The sequence below is a fragment of the Amphibalanus amphitrite genome, unplaced genomic scaffold, assembly GCF_019059575.1.
Source record: "Amphibalanus amphitrite isolate SeventyFive unplaced genomic scaffold, NRLGWU_Aamphi_draft 002213F_arrow, whole genome shotgun sequence".
Classification (NCBI taxonomy): Eukaryota; Metazoa; Arthropoda; class Thecostraca; order Balanomorpha; family Balanidae; genus Amphibalanus; species Amphibalanus amphitrite.
Genome location: NW_024883703.1, coordinates 1 through 13812, shown reverse-complemented (window position 1 = coordinate 13812; position 13812 = coordinate 1). Strand labels below are relative to the sequence as shown.

At 53.7% G+C, this 13812-nt stretch overlaps 2 protein-coding genes across 4 annotated transcripts in view; one reads left to right on the top strand and one right to left on the bottom strand.

Moving 5' to 3' along the window:
* The window catches only part of LOC122376626 (McKusick-Kaufman/Bardet-Biedl syndromes putative chaperonin-like), a 39923-nt gene extending 33045 nt beyond the window's left edge, over nt 1-6878 (top strand). For all 3 annotated transcript variants that reach the window (XM_043356511.1, XM_043356509.1, XM_043356512.1), the window contains exons 4-5: nt 264-374; nt 6323-6878. In XM_043356511.1, coding sequence (XP_043212446.1) covers nt 264-374; nt 6323-6736 — 525 coding nt within the window. In that variant the 3' untranslated portion in view covers nt 6737-6878. The remainder of the gene's footprint in view (nt 1-263; nt 375-6322) is intronic.
* Nucleotides 624-3842, bottom strand: LOC122376627. Its single transcript, XM_043356513.1, has 2 exons — nt 2702-3842; nt 624-2124 (listed from the first exon to the last, which is right to left on the bottom strand). The coding sequence occupies exons 1-2, from the start codon at nt 2754-2756 to the stop codon at nt 839-841; spliced, it is 1341 nt and encodes a 446-aa protein (XP_043212448.1). The 5' UTR covers nt 2757-3842; the 3' UTR covers nt 624-838.
* Nucleotides 6879-13812: the final 6934 nt, after the last annotated feature.

Here is a 13812-nt window from a genome sequence, read left to right as displayed (position 1 = left end):
GGTCCACGGCACTCAGCTGAGTAGGGCTGCGGCCGTAACGGCGGCTTAGTAAACCAGAAAACCAACCCGTAACTAATTCACTGTAATCAATTAGTAACCAGTAATTCATTTGTTTTTCAACTTATTCCACTCGCCGATTTACTTGGAACGATTTACCGCCATGCTATATCGCTTACGATGCGTAGTTTTCGGGCAGCTGTGTACTGGTATGCTATTTTTTTTTTCACTGACTGAACTCTGAGTGGTTGTGCGCCTGTTTGCAGAGGCAGCTGGAGTCGGCGCTGTTTGCCCTCTGCTGTCTGCTCGGGGAGCCCACAGTCGTACCCGGCGGCGGCTGTCTGGAGGTGGTGCTGCTCGGCCAACTCGCTCAGCTCGTAAGTATGAATACCGTCTCTCTAATGCATACATGACGGTTTGTAGGATGGAACGCACTGCCTCATTCAACATGACTCACTTTTTACTCCAATCTACAATCTACGATACTGTATCTTTGATCACGTTACAGTTTTCTCAAGTCAGTGAACAAATAAATAAACCAACAAAAGGAATCCACAATAGTGTTGTCACTAGGTATGTTCGCTGGTGATGAGACAACATCAACGTGCAACCCCCAATGAAACGAATTTTCATTAGTTAACAATTTATTCTACTGAACATGCCAAGTGCGGTCTTGTTTGTGTAATGGCAAATAATGCAAACACTGGCTGGTTGTATGAAGCAATCATGGTGTCGGTGCGGCTGCATTAGCCAGTAGTTACGAACGATCGGTACTAATTATCCCGCTGGGAATAAACAACGCATACTTGCTCTGCAGAACAGAACACTGATGCGGTTGTCCTTAGCCCCGGGCAGAGGTGGCCTTCTGCTCCCAGCCCTCCAGCATATGGACCATGGCGCAGGCGTAGGCGGCCTCCTCAGTGAAGCACTCGTCGAAGCTGTCCACGCTGCTGGCGGCGCCCTTGCTGTCACAGGTGTCGATGATGACCACGAGCGCTGCGCGCATCATGTCCGGTCCCTCCGCCTCAACGGCCAGGGCCCGCAGCGCGGCCACGTCCACTCCGCCGGCGCCGTCCTCCGTTCCCATGGTGGTGTGCCAGCAGCTGGCCGCGCCCAGCACCATCTCCGGAACGTTGGCGAACGCCTCGTCTAGAGGTCCATACAGCTCCTCCGCGCGGGCCAGCGTCTCGTTGAGCTGCTCCAGGGAGACGGACGGCTTGGCACGCGTCGTCGTGCAGCGACGGCCCCTGCGCGTTTGCCGGCAGGTGCGCTTGGTTGCCGTTCCAAGGATTTCTTCTATGTTCTCCATGCTGGGCATCTGCATTTTGGACATGATGTCAGCGTTGCGCCGACGTCGGCGCCCGGTGCTCGTTGCTGTTTCGTCCAGGCGGCCTCTCATCAGTGTGGACACCTCCTCTGCGGCGCAGGCCGTCTGGGCCATCAGGGCTCGCGCCGGAGGCTGCAGGGCCTTCAGACACTTGCCATGCTTGAAGCGCATGATGAGGCCGAGTGTAGGTGACACGTTGTCCGCCACCGACAGCGAGCATTCCAGCTTGGACAGCTTGCCGATGCAGGCCAGCTGGAACTGGAGACGCTGCGAGGCGTCATTGAGTTCCTCCGGTGTGTACGTGAAGCAGACATCCACCAGGAACTTCATCTGTGTCTTGAACTCATCGTCGGCGGTCATGTCGTCGATGATGGCCTCCACCGAAGTCTGGTTGAGCGCTCCATCCTCTCCGGTCAGCTCGAGGTCCCGCAGAATGCACTGCTGCGCCATCAGCATGCCATTGTTGACAGCGCGCTGCTTGATGACGTCCAGGAGGCTGCGTCCGCGGCGGTTGGCTCGTCGCCGGTTGGGGCGTGCCAGCGGGCTCCTGACGGCTGTTCGGTACGCCTGCCCGACGCAGCGCTGCACGGTGCTCTGCACGGCCTCGGAGACCTGCACACCCTCGGGCACGCAGCCGATGTCGGTCGCCTGGCCGAGCAGCGCGTTGATGTCGACGCTGCGGAAGTCGATGTTGAACTCGGGCACTTCGGGCAGCTGCAGACCGAGCCGCTCGGCCAGCGTCTGCGTGATCGGAGAGCCGAGCACGCGCTTCAGCTGGGCCGTCTCATCCTCGGCAATGTCTGTGGGCGGAGTGAATTTAGGGCGGTGACAGAGACCGGGAAGTGCGGTGGGAGTGAGTCCGCTGTCAGATCCAGGGTGATCGGGGACAAATGATCCACGCAACGTCCGGAACTGTTAAAAAATATGCAGGTTTCCTACTTCCTAGCATATCGAAGAACCAAAGCATTTTTTATCAGAAACCGATTGCTTGGAATGGCGTAGCATCAAAAGCGAAACGCAAAGATCCTCTTTGCTTTGTATGTGCCAGCTATTTGAAACAGATACAGAGCAGACAAAACAGTTTATGCCTGCTTCTGTTTCTGATGTCTGCTTCTGCAAAACAAAAACAACTGCGATTGCTGGTAAGGGGCTTTCGATGTCTTTTATCATATTTGTTGTTCAACGTCAGCTAAGGTTTTACTTTTGACAATAGGATTCAGTCTTCAGACAAGGGCCTACGAAAGCCGAGCACCTGCATCGCTCCATATTTGTCTGTAAGCCCGAAACTTGCTATACCTATGTGATATCTTGTACTTTGGCTTGGTATAAGTAAAAACGGCTTTGGAGACCGTACCGGCGCGCGGCGGGGCTACTCACTAATGGCGGAGGCGGCAGCCAGCAGGGCCAGCAGCAGAACCGGGACGCGCTCCATGGTGTGGCCGACGTCAGCCTGCTGAGCGGCCCCGGCCGGCGCCCGGTCCCTTTATAGGCGCGCTGCACGGGCCCGTATCCGGTCACACAGGGTCGCCGGCAGAGGGCGCGCCGCCGGGGTCGGCCTGGCGACGGTACGTCGAATGGCATCCCGGTTTGCCATGACATGGCTGTATTTCACGGACTTTGTCGATTGCAGTGGGTGGGCAACGAATAGATATAATTTCGGGATACGCGTGGAACATTCTCGCATCCTGAATGTCCGTCAGTATTAATGACTTTGAAGTTGCTTCTGTCACTACATGTCGGGACAGCAAATTTTTCCAAGACAGGCCCAAATGCAAATGTCCGACACCAAATGACACGAAAATGTCCGAATGACTGCTGCTGTTGATATCATGGAAACCAAATCTGGATTTTGTGTTCCCAGTGCTAGAAGAAGAAGTAATCAGCCCACACTGTAAGGCTGTTGCTTATGCGCCCCGGTCAGAAATCGTGTTCGGCCGCGTTCATGGGTCGCTTTTTCCGGCGGGCGGAAACATTGAACAGCGGAAGCGTGACGGTCAGGTGGCACCCGCTGCTCAGTCATGGTGGTTGGCCCAACCCGATCCCAAACTGGCAAATGATTCCACATAATGGAGCTCAATCGGGGTCCTGCATGATGAGTGACCTCAGTTCGGGATTTGAGCGGTCGGTGGAGCAAACGAGACTTCCATCTAAGTTAGTCGATGACAGGGGAACCCGACGAATGTGAGCCTGTCACTTCGTTCTTGTTTGCAATATCCTTCCATGTGTCTTTTGCCAGTCATTTTACAGCAGAGTATGTCCAGATGTTGGTATAACGTATAACGGCAGCTGGTATAAAGAAGGACCGCTGCCCTTCTGGATCTGCAGCTGTCATGTTTGTCATCCACTTTTTCAACGTTGTAATGAAAAAGCTACCTGTCAATTTTCGACAGAACAGATGGATCCTGCTGTGATCTCCGGCATATTACTCTTCAGCAGCTAAGCAGATGTGGACGAGACAAAGTACAAAAAAGTGAAATAATTTACCAGGCCGTTCAGTATTTACTGCTAATTTTGACTGACTATATTCCTTATCCCTCCCGTGCATCGTTCTCTCTGTCACTGCGCAGCCGCTAGCATTCCAGAGGCGTCAGCATGACCAAATGAATCGCGAAATTGGAAACGACCTATTAAAGTGGTCAACGATCCGGAACATTTCCCGTGCACGCCCAATGCAACGAGCATGGCACTTTGCAACCGAGCTCGGCTATGCGCCATTAGGCAGGAGGCGCGTGGTCTACACCGGGCTGTGAAACCAGCGGACTGGCCTTTTAGCATGGGGAAGCTCATAACATTCAAGACAGAGACTATGATTGCAGACCACGTCTGATTAGACTGAGTGGTCCTCAGTGGCGCAGCCAGAACTCTGGCGACGGGGGTGAGAGACGTTCGCGATGGGCCCCCCAGCAAAGTGGGCCCCCCTCAACCTAATGGGGCCCCTTACCAACAACGAAAGGTCAGATCATTGTCCTGATCATTACCAGCCAAATCGGGGAAAAGGACAAATATCTCTTGATCTGAAGAGGCACGTAAAAAACAACAGTATGTTTACAGAAACACGACCATTCTGCCCATATTTGATGGACAGCGTGCAATTGATGGCCAGCGGCCACTCAAATGGTCGGGCTAGGTCAAAAAGCTTTTAAAAAAGCTCAACATCAGTTTTTCGACTATTACTTTTGATAGGTATAGGAGACGAGGTAGAGTAATGAAATTGTCTTGAAGGTGTTAATCATCCATACGGATCAGTTGATGACCATCATGAACTTCTCAAGTAAGGGCATGACCTTGATCTGGCGGTCACATTTTGAAGTTGAACTTTTTATGTGAAATTATAGGTGTTAACATTCGATGCATGTTAACGAGAGAATGATGACAAAGTAAATGTCTCATAATTTTTCTCACCAAAGTTCTTGCAAAAATTCTTAGCAAAACTATTTTGGTAAAATCCGACTATTTAGATGGTTTTGCCCTCTGCTCTGAAATGGTGCCTCTTATGCCTGAAATGGGCCCCTCTCAGGCCTCAAACGGGCCCTCTCTGGCCTCAAACGGGCCCTCTCTGGCCTCAAACGGGCCCTCTCTGGCCTCAAACGGACCCTCTCTGGCCTCAAACAGGCCCTCTAGGGCATGAAATGGGCCCTCTCAAGCTTGAAATGGGCCCCCTCAGGCCTGAAATGGGCCCCTCTCAGGGTTGAAATGGGCCCTATCAGGCCTCAAACATGCCCTCTAGGGCCTGAAATGGACCCCTTCAGGCCTGAAATGGGCCCTCACAGGCATCAAATGGGCCCTCTCAGGCCTGAAACGGGCCCCTCTCAAGCCTCAAACAGGCCCTCTAGGGCCTGAAATGGGCCCTCTCAAGCTTCAACTGGGCCCCTTCAGGCCTGAAATGGGCCCTCACAGACCTGAAATGGGCCCTCTCAGGCCTGAAATGGCCCTTTCATGTCATGGAACCGGCCCTCCTAGGCCTTGGATTAGTTCAATCGGGCCTTGGATGTACCCCCTAAAATCATAAAATGGGACTATAAATCCTAAAGGGGGGCTATCAGGCCTGAAAACTGTTTTTCAGTCCTATGACGGACCTTGACATTAGTGATAAAAAATTGTCAGGCTGCATAACGTTACAGTTCGAATCGACGGTGGGCCCCTAGGATAAGAGACGGGGGTGAGATCTCACCCCTTTCACCCCCCCCTGGCTGCGCCACTGGTGGTCCTCAACTGTTGGTGGCAATCAGCATTTCGCTGGTGCGGACGGCTGAATTCGTCAATATCAACAGCATGTCAATCTAAATGTTCGGACGTCCAATGTGGAGCTTAGTGTGGTTTTGGGCAGGCCACTGGTCGAAGTTCCTGGTTTCTTCTCGCACTCCAATGCATAGTCATATACGTAGTGATTTATGACAGGTGCGGCTGATAGCGGATCGAGTCATTTGCTTTGAGTGAGATTCAGACGCGGAAGTTAAATTAGTGTGCCGGTCTCGAGCATACTTCGACTGGGTAAAAATGAATGTAAAATACAGGGGCGTAGCCAGGATTTCCTCCAGGACGGGGCCAAACTTGCAGGGGCCCAAGGTAAACCCCCCTCAAAATCCAAAAAGTCATCGGATTTCATCCACTATTTTTGGAGGGGGCCCAATTAAAAAAAAAAATAATAAATGAAAAAAAATGTTAGAACTGAGGGGCAATTTATAACCAATGAAGAGAGCCCAGAGGGCCCTAGCGGCAAGGTCTCAGGCCCGAAAGGCCCCCGCGAACCCAGTGGAGTGCCCCGAGGGGCCCTTACGCTACTTTTATTGTGCCCCTTACCGTACTTATGACACCGCGTGGGGGCCCTTTTGGGCTCCAGGAGGGGGCCATGGCCCCTATGCCCCCCCCCCTTGGCTACGCCCCAGGTAAAATATCGTTTCATAGCAAAGTCATTACGATGTTATATAGCTATTCGCTGTCAGAACCTTTTCATCTCGTCCCTGTCGCCGTTCACGCGCCTCACCCCTCCCATTCCAGGCCGCCGGCCAGGACCGCGTCGCGCGCGCAGTCACGGACGCCCTCCGGGACACCCTGCGGCAGAACGCGCTCGCCATCGCCGGCAGCCCGGTGCTGTACCGGGACGACACGTACGGTCACGGCTGGCGGACCGAGCTGGAGGCGTCCTCAGCTGCCGACCACAGCTGCCTGTGCGGCCTGGTGAGCGGCGCAGACCTCCGCGGCCGGCTGCGGTTCAGCGAGCTCACCCCGTCCTACCTGTGTGAGGGCACCGCCGGCCCGCCGACGGCCGCGCCCGCCCCGCTCGACCCGGCCGAGATCTCTGAGGATTGTCTTATAGACTGCGGAAGGGTCCGGCTCGGCGGGATGGCCTCGGCATTAGAGGCCTGCCACGCCATCCTAGGTATCGGGACGTGCGTGATTGAGAAGACGTGAGCCAACAGCGGGTCGACAGTGTGTGTTGTGAGAGGAAGCCTGCCTGCAGTCTGCGCGTATGGTTGTGGTTTGCTAAGTGATATGCTGTATCGTCCTAGTCTATTGTAATTGCGTGATAGGATAATAAATTATCATTCACCTATTATTCATGTTTTGAAGCAGACATCGAACTTACTATGAGCGTTGTACCCAAACCGGCTTCTCTGGGTTAATGCGACGGACACTTCGAGTCACCACTGAGCCAGAACCTATGCAAGTTCAGTCACCGGTCTGCCCACTTGGGCCCCATCGAGCGGCTGCGGTCAATCAAAAACGGCGGTCTTGGATAGCGCGTCTATTGCACCAGTGACCGGCGAGCGGTGCGTCAAGTACCGTGAGCAGTTAGGCCACAGCAGAGACAGACCCAGAGCACTGGGACACACACCGAGACGGGTCAGCGGGGTTAATGGCGGCGCGCGGCCGCCGGGGCCGGCTACACAGACACTCCCGCGGCGGGCCGCCGGCACACGGTGCGCATCCAGACCGCAGACAGACGGCGCGGCACCCCACACCCTTCCCCGCAGGACCGAGCGACCCAAGCAGCTACAGCCATTTACTGGCTTTTCAGACCTTCAGACCGCGGATCAAGCTTTGGCTTCAAGATTCAAATATTAAAAATGACTAAACTCGAGATTGCGTATTCCATCACATGCCTGCACAAGCCCAAGCGAAGCAATCTGACGCGTTGCAAAATCCTCTAAGAAAGTCAGACCATACATGATCCGGATGACGGGTACACAGCTGACTGTAGATGCGCAATTCGTCACGGGCACAACCCAGGTATTGCCAAGCGAGGTGGGGCGTGGCGGCGGCTCCCTACGCCATGTTCACAAAATTATCTCCGATGGCGCTGCGCGGAACACGGCGGCGGCGGAAGACGGTTGGCACGTGCGGACCCTCACCCAACAAAAACCCTCACACACACGCACACATATAGAGAGACATGGATCACTGTAGCGACTAGTTCAATCACAGGGGGAGGACAGCGCAGCAGCGACGGTGGGAGGGGGGGAGAGACTACGGGAGGTGAATTCCCCACACCAGGGAGTGCAGAGGTGCACCAACGCGTGCCAAGCGGCGCTGCTGGCCGGGCTAAGGTCACACAGGTTACGAAAATCTACAGGACGTCACTCCCGGTGCCGCGCGCTGGCCAACAGAGATTCAGCGGTGGAGGGGAACTGGACAAGTTACGGGAGGAGCGCCGCGTTAAGTACGTTATATCACATCAGGTTAGGGGGTAACCAGCTGAGCTGTTGCACTATGCCGGCTACACGCGTCACTGCCAACAGGCAAAGCAGCCCTTGGTTCAAGGCATACACGCAGTTCAATGGCCTAAACAAGCCCAGCATGCGTGCTCGATTAAATGATTGCCCACTCATCACAGACTACTCGTGGTATTTTTGGCAGCTCGCAGCTTAAACTAACGTTTCAGCTTTCCAGAGATCAAACAGGCAAGCGCTTTGGACGATCAGTAAGTCGGTCTCAGACATTTTACTATGGTTTAGTCATGTTGCAGCAAGTCATGGCCCGGCGAAAGCGAGCAACTTGGACGTTGACACTGGGAAATATGCATGGGGAGGAAGAAAGGGCAACTATTGCACTACGAAGCGGATGAGCAATTACTTTCCAAACGCCTAAGTGGGCCGGGGCCCGATACTATAAAAGCTCACACATGAACCACATCCAGATAAATGGCACATACCCCGGGCATACATTGACACGCTTTGGTTATAACCGCCCAAGCAGCAGAGCTCCTACCCACCCCGGGGGCAGATTCGCCCCGCCCCTCGCACAACCTATCGGCCAAATATCTCAGCTGAGGTTCAAACAAAGCCACGCGGTAGCGCTCGTATCATACGGCCCTTCAAGATCATAGAAGTATATAAAAGTCTCACGAACACAAGCGTAGCACATTATTATCGTCGGCGAAAACCATGATCATGGGGAAGATTGAAGTCTAGTCGGCCCTCCGCTGACCGGCAGACAGACTGCTTTGGCCGATCACCCAGCCGTGGATGGTGCCTATCGGGTCATGTTCCTCTGCCGCTTGTCTTCCATGGTTTGAAGGTATTCACTGAAAGAAAACGTGTACGGTGAAAAACAGCAAAACATTTTCAGACATCAGAAGAAAACACTCAGAAACGGCTTCGCAAGAGCAGAATAATTCAAGTTACCATTAGGCGTGATAATAAAGTGATAGACAACAACTTACAGGAGCCGGACAATCAAGCTAATCAAGACGGGAAGCACATTTAGAAAACTACCATCTTCATTTTTTAACTATCATATTGATTCGACCACCAGTCGTGCGCAGATCAGCTTAAAATCGAGATGACGGGCACTCGATACGCTACACGAACCCAGCCATCTACGATATACTCGGTGACCCCGTCCGCTGACGTCCCCTCGCTCCACTGCCGACATCCCCGACCTCCCCCAACTTTCTCCCTTCCTCCACCTCTGGCGGTACTCACAGCTCCATCGTATGCACGGTACTCTCGGGACAGATGGTCTCCACCCGCACATGGCACTGTTTGTGCACCTTGGCCTGGCAGTTGCGGCACTCGTAGGCCTGCTTTCCGAGCCAGCGCGGCAGGGACTTCTCGCAGACTGAGCAGAGCGCGCTGCGGCAGACGAATGGAGGTCAGTGGGCGGACAACACAGTGACAGACATAACTGAACTAACAGCGGGTCACGGTGGCCAGCGCGGCAGAGACTTCTCACAGACCGAGCACAGCGCGCTGCGGCGGACAGTGGGGGAGATCAGTGGGCGGACAACACAGTCTGACAGACTAACAGCTAGTCACAGTGGCCAGCGTGGTCTTGTCGTGGCCAGCTAGTCACAGTGGCCAGCGTGGCAGAGACTTTTCACAGACGGAGCACAGCGCGCTGTGACAGGAAGCGAGCGGTCAGGGGACTGACCAGTGACCACTCAGTAACAGACACAGGCGACACGGCGCAACAGAACAGGCCACATAGCACAACATCAATTTTCAGAACAATTAGAGCAGTCGCCTTAGCTATATGACACGGCGAATCTAAGCCCAGCTATTTCGCAGTAAACAACTGAAAACTCCCTGTTCACAGCCCAACAGTATAAAACTGGGGCAGTTGCTACTTGCTAACCCTTCCCGGTGACTTGACTACTAAGACAGCCTAGCCAGGCGGCGATCAACTTACCTCGGCAGGTGACGCGCGACGAACACGTGCTCGTTGAAGACGTGCAGCTTGGTGCCCTTCTTCCGCAACTTGCCCCGCTTGGCCAGGTTGTTCGGAACCAGATAATGCCTGTGTGCAGAAGGCAAGTGTCAGGTATCAAGCACGTCAAGAACGAGAATATTTTGTACGCAGCGGTTTGAGTACATTGGGATGCAGCCTTAAAGAAAGACATCTGACATCGACCTTTAAAGTTCCGATAAAACTTGATGCTCGTAAAAAATCCGTCAATTGTCTATTGTTTGATGGCAGTGTACGAACAAAAAACAAGTTTATAGCAGCAATGAAATTGGAAGCATGACACGAGCAATAAGAGGTAAGGTCGGGAAATTTGCGCTTTTAGTCCGTGATGCATGAAGGGCGGTATGAACGAAACGACGGTGGCGCGATTGAAGAGGCGACTCACTTGAGCACCCCGTTTTCGGTCGTCTCCAGCACCAGCGAGGACTGGTCGTTGACGTAGGTTCGGTTCGACGCGTTACTGATGCCCGACATATCACTGAGGCTGGAGTCGTCCGGTCCGCCCGGCCGGCCGCCTGGTGCAGAGGCACGCAGAAGGATACGTCAGGTCACGGACCTCAGAAAACGCGGTTAGAATCAGGGCGTAGCTTCTAGTTCTAATATCGGGTCACTACGACACGACATAACTATCATGCTATCATGCTGCGTGAGTATCATGCTACACAGCTAAAACGGCAGCTCTCCTGTTCGATCAATATGAAAATGCATCGCAGTGAGGCACTGACATACGTTCTCTAGTCCAAAAGTCAAGCCATCTTTTCATAGCTACACAAGCGACAAAACTTATCCTCAACCGTACAACAGAATAGCCATAGCAGTTGCTCCTCACTGGTAAGTACTAAGTACTGAGTACAAGCACCAGCTCCCCTTGGTATCCCACGGAGGGTGTACCTCATAGCCACCCTCTTCCCTCCTCTCGTATCTCCAGAGGGCGCAACTCACTGAGACAGGGGTGCGAGCGGCGGTCTCCGGCTGCGGCCGTTGCGACTGGGGGACCGGTGCTGCCACCACCGCCTGTTTCGAGACACGGCACCAGTTGGAGCTCGATGTTAGTGCGGGGTGTGAGAGTGGCGAGGGGGTTAGCGAGGAGTAAGTGGGGGATAGCGAAGGGGTAAGAAGGGTGCCGCCAGCGGTATTAACTAGCTGCTGCAGTTGTTAGCATGATTGGGGTTTCAGAATAGGGTCTTAGTACAAGCAAGGCGGGTATGAAATTCAAGAATTAGCAGATCATGGATAACTAGCAAAAGCCAATAGATGGGCAAATAAGCTGTGTTAGATAAGCATTCAAATGTGGTAGGTATGCACGAGTGCTGAGTATTAAATGGTCATTGAATTTGGTGCGAGAGTGCCAGGCAAATTACATTTGGAAGTGTCAAGGCAACTAACAACCAGCAGGGTAACACAACACACCGTCTCAATGTTATCGGCTATTCAGGTTTTATCTGGACACTCAGGAACGAGGAGTCGAGTTCGGGTTCACATCCTACCACACCCACACTGAAAAGGGTATAAAAGACCGTGAATCTCAACAGTGCGGGTGTCAAAGCGTGCATTTAGTGTCTCACCCTAGCTCCAACAGTCCTGCCAAGCTCCATGTCCGCCCCCTGCCAACTCCGTGCACCCGCTCCCCGAAAGCCCTCCCTCCCCGGTCGAGGTCACTGACCTGGTACGGGCACGGTCAGGTAGTGGCCTCTATCCAGGCTGGCGCTGCGGCCCGGCTCGTCCTCCCAATCCTGTCTCGCCCCGGGCTCGGTTGACTGACTGCGAGACTTGCTGCCGCCCAGCCGGCGGCGTAGCGTGCCGAACAGGGAGCGCTTCTTGGATCGCCGCCGGCCGCGCGCGCCCTCGTCACCTGACAGGGCACGGGACGTCAGTCAGTCAATGAACACGTCGTGTGTGTGTGCGTGTGTACGTATAACTATACATACATGGGCTACAGGTGGGATGTGTGGTACAGCCAATGAGAATACGACGCCCTACAAGAGGAATGGGTTCTTTCATGAAAAACGGTATCTAAGCCATGAATGTCAATGGACTGCGTGCACTGTGCAGTATTTTGCCGCAAAATACCATGTCGAATAGCTGATGAGTGTGCTCACCCACCTGATGCCGACTGCGCGCCCCCGCGGGCCGCGTCCTGGCCCTCGGAGCCGGGGTCCGACAGCTGTATCGAGTCGTCCAGGTTATCCTGCTGGAAAGCCAGTAGCGGTCAGGTATGAAAATAGTAGGCCGGTGCTACTACAAGTCAAAAAATGAAACTGCAAAACAACATAAGAGTGAAAAGGGGTAGGCGGGTACGGTCCGATGAGACCGGGCACGTTTACTGACCGGGCGAGACACAAACTTGCAACGACGGGATCTATGGCAACTAAAGACAACAAAATAACGTTAATGCAAAACAATCCGATCATCCTGCAAAATAACATTGACATACAAACATAAGAAGTGTATAGAAGAATAGGTAACTACCAAGTTCTCTATTCGTCGGATACATCAATATCACCGTCACCAAGCATCCTAGCCATCCACCATGACTGCGAGAACCCGGTCACCAAAACTATACAGCAAACCTCTCCACTGCTGGTTCCAGGAACCAGCCGTGGCTCAGAGTCCGGAAGGGGGCGTGCCGGACGAGCGGTATGTGCTGCCCAGCAAGGGTGACCGCCAGGACCCGTGGCGGTCAGGCAGGGCCAGCGACAGAGTGAAATTCACCGGCCCCCACACAGTGTGCGACTCTCCGTGTGAAGAAGACGAACGAGCATTTCCCACCACCTGTGAGGTGCTAAGCGGAGACGTTCGTAGAAAGTGCCGATAACGGTACAGTACCGGATAATCGGAAAGAAAGCCCAAAAAAGTGCGATAAAGAAAAGAACCGTTGCGAAGCGTGCCACCGTCGACCTCGGCGAGCCGTGCTATTCGCCGCAAACATATTACACACATCCATAGAAGCAACACCAAAGGAAAAGAAAGGCGCGCAGAGGTCCTCTAAACAAGCATACACCCGAGCAGAGGACTCCGGTGGAACCAGACCAGAGGCATCCAGCCGGAGTCGCATCTCGCCCTACACCGATCAGCGGGCCCACCGAGACATCAGAGCGTGCAGAACAGGCGGCCCGCTGAAACCCGAGGCCCGGAGAAGGTGACAGCCAGTGGTGACATTCACCGTACCAACCTTCTGAGGCACTTCCACCCACAGGCCCGAGCTAGTCTGCTGAACCTAGGAAAAAAGGGGCCGAGTTGAAGCAATGCGATAGCTTTGTCAGCTGGCAGGGCCCAGCAGGATCCAAAATCGAAATAAAATTGAAATTAAATAAAAATATGGTCAGGGCATCAAAGCTGGCAAAGATGGGAGCCACACAAAGTGGGACGAAATAAAATTGTTTGACGAGTAATAAGCCCCATTACGCTCAAGCCATTGCCCAACAGAACGGTGGCCAAATTAGACGATAGACCCACCTCACGACACAGCTGTTTCAGCGTTACCATACCAAGGCACGAGCCAAGCCGATCAATATTTACCATCGCCGCGCCATTGTCTAGACAGCTGGCATCTATAAAATTACGACGGCCACCTGCACACTATTCCACTTCATATCCATCCATGGGCCTCAAAAGTGTCTGGCACTCGCGCCTGTACTTACAACCCAGTTAGCGAGGGGCACTACAGTTACCCATGAGGTCCTTAGGGAAGGCAGGGTACATAGGAGGTGTTCGCTATAACAGGGGAGGGTCAGCTTTTGACGAGGCGCTTCAAAACTCACCTTCACAGTTGGCAGGGCAATCGGCTCCTGGCGAAGGTG

Coding starts and splice junctions, on each gene's coding strand:
- LOC122376627 (XM_043356513.1), bottom strand. CDS start 2,756: ATGGAGCGCGTCCCGGTTCTGCTGCTGGCCCTGCTGGCTGCCGCCTCC. Junction 2,125..2,701: donor GGCTGCCGCCTCCGCCATTA/GTGAGTAGCCCC, acceptor CTCCGCCCACAG/ACATTGCCGAGGATGAGACG.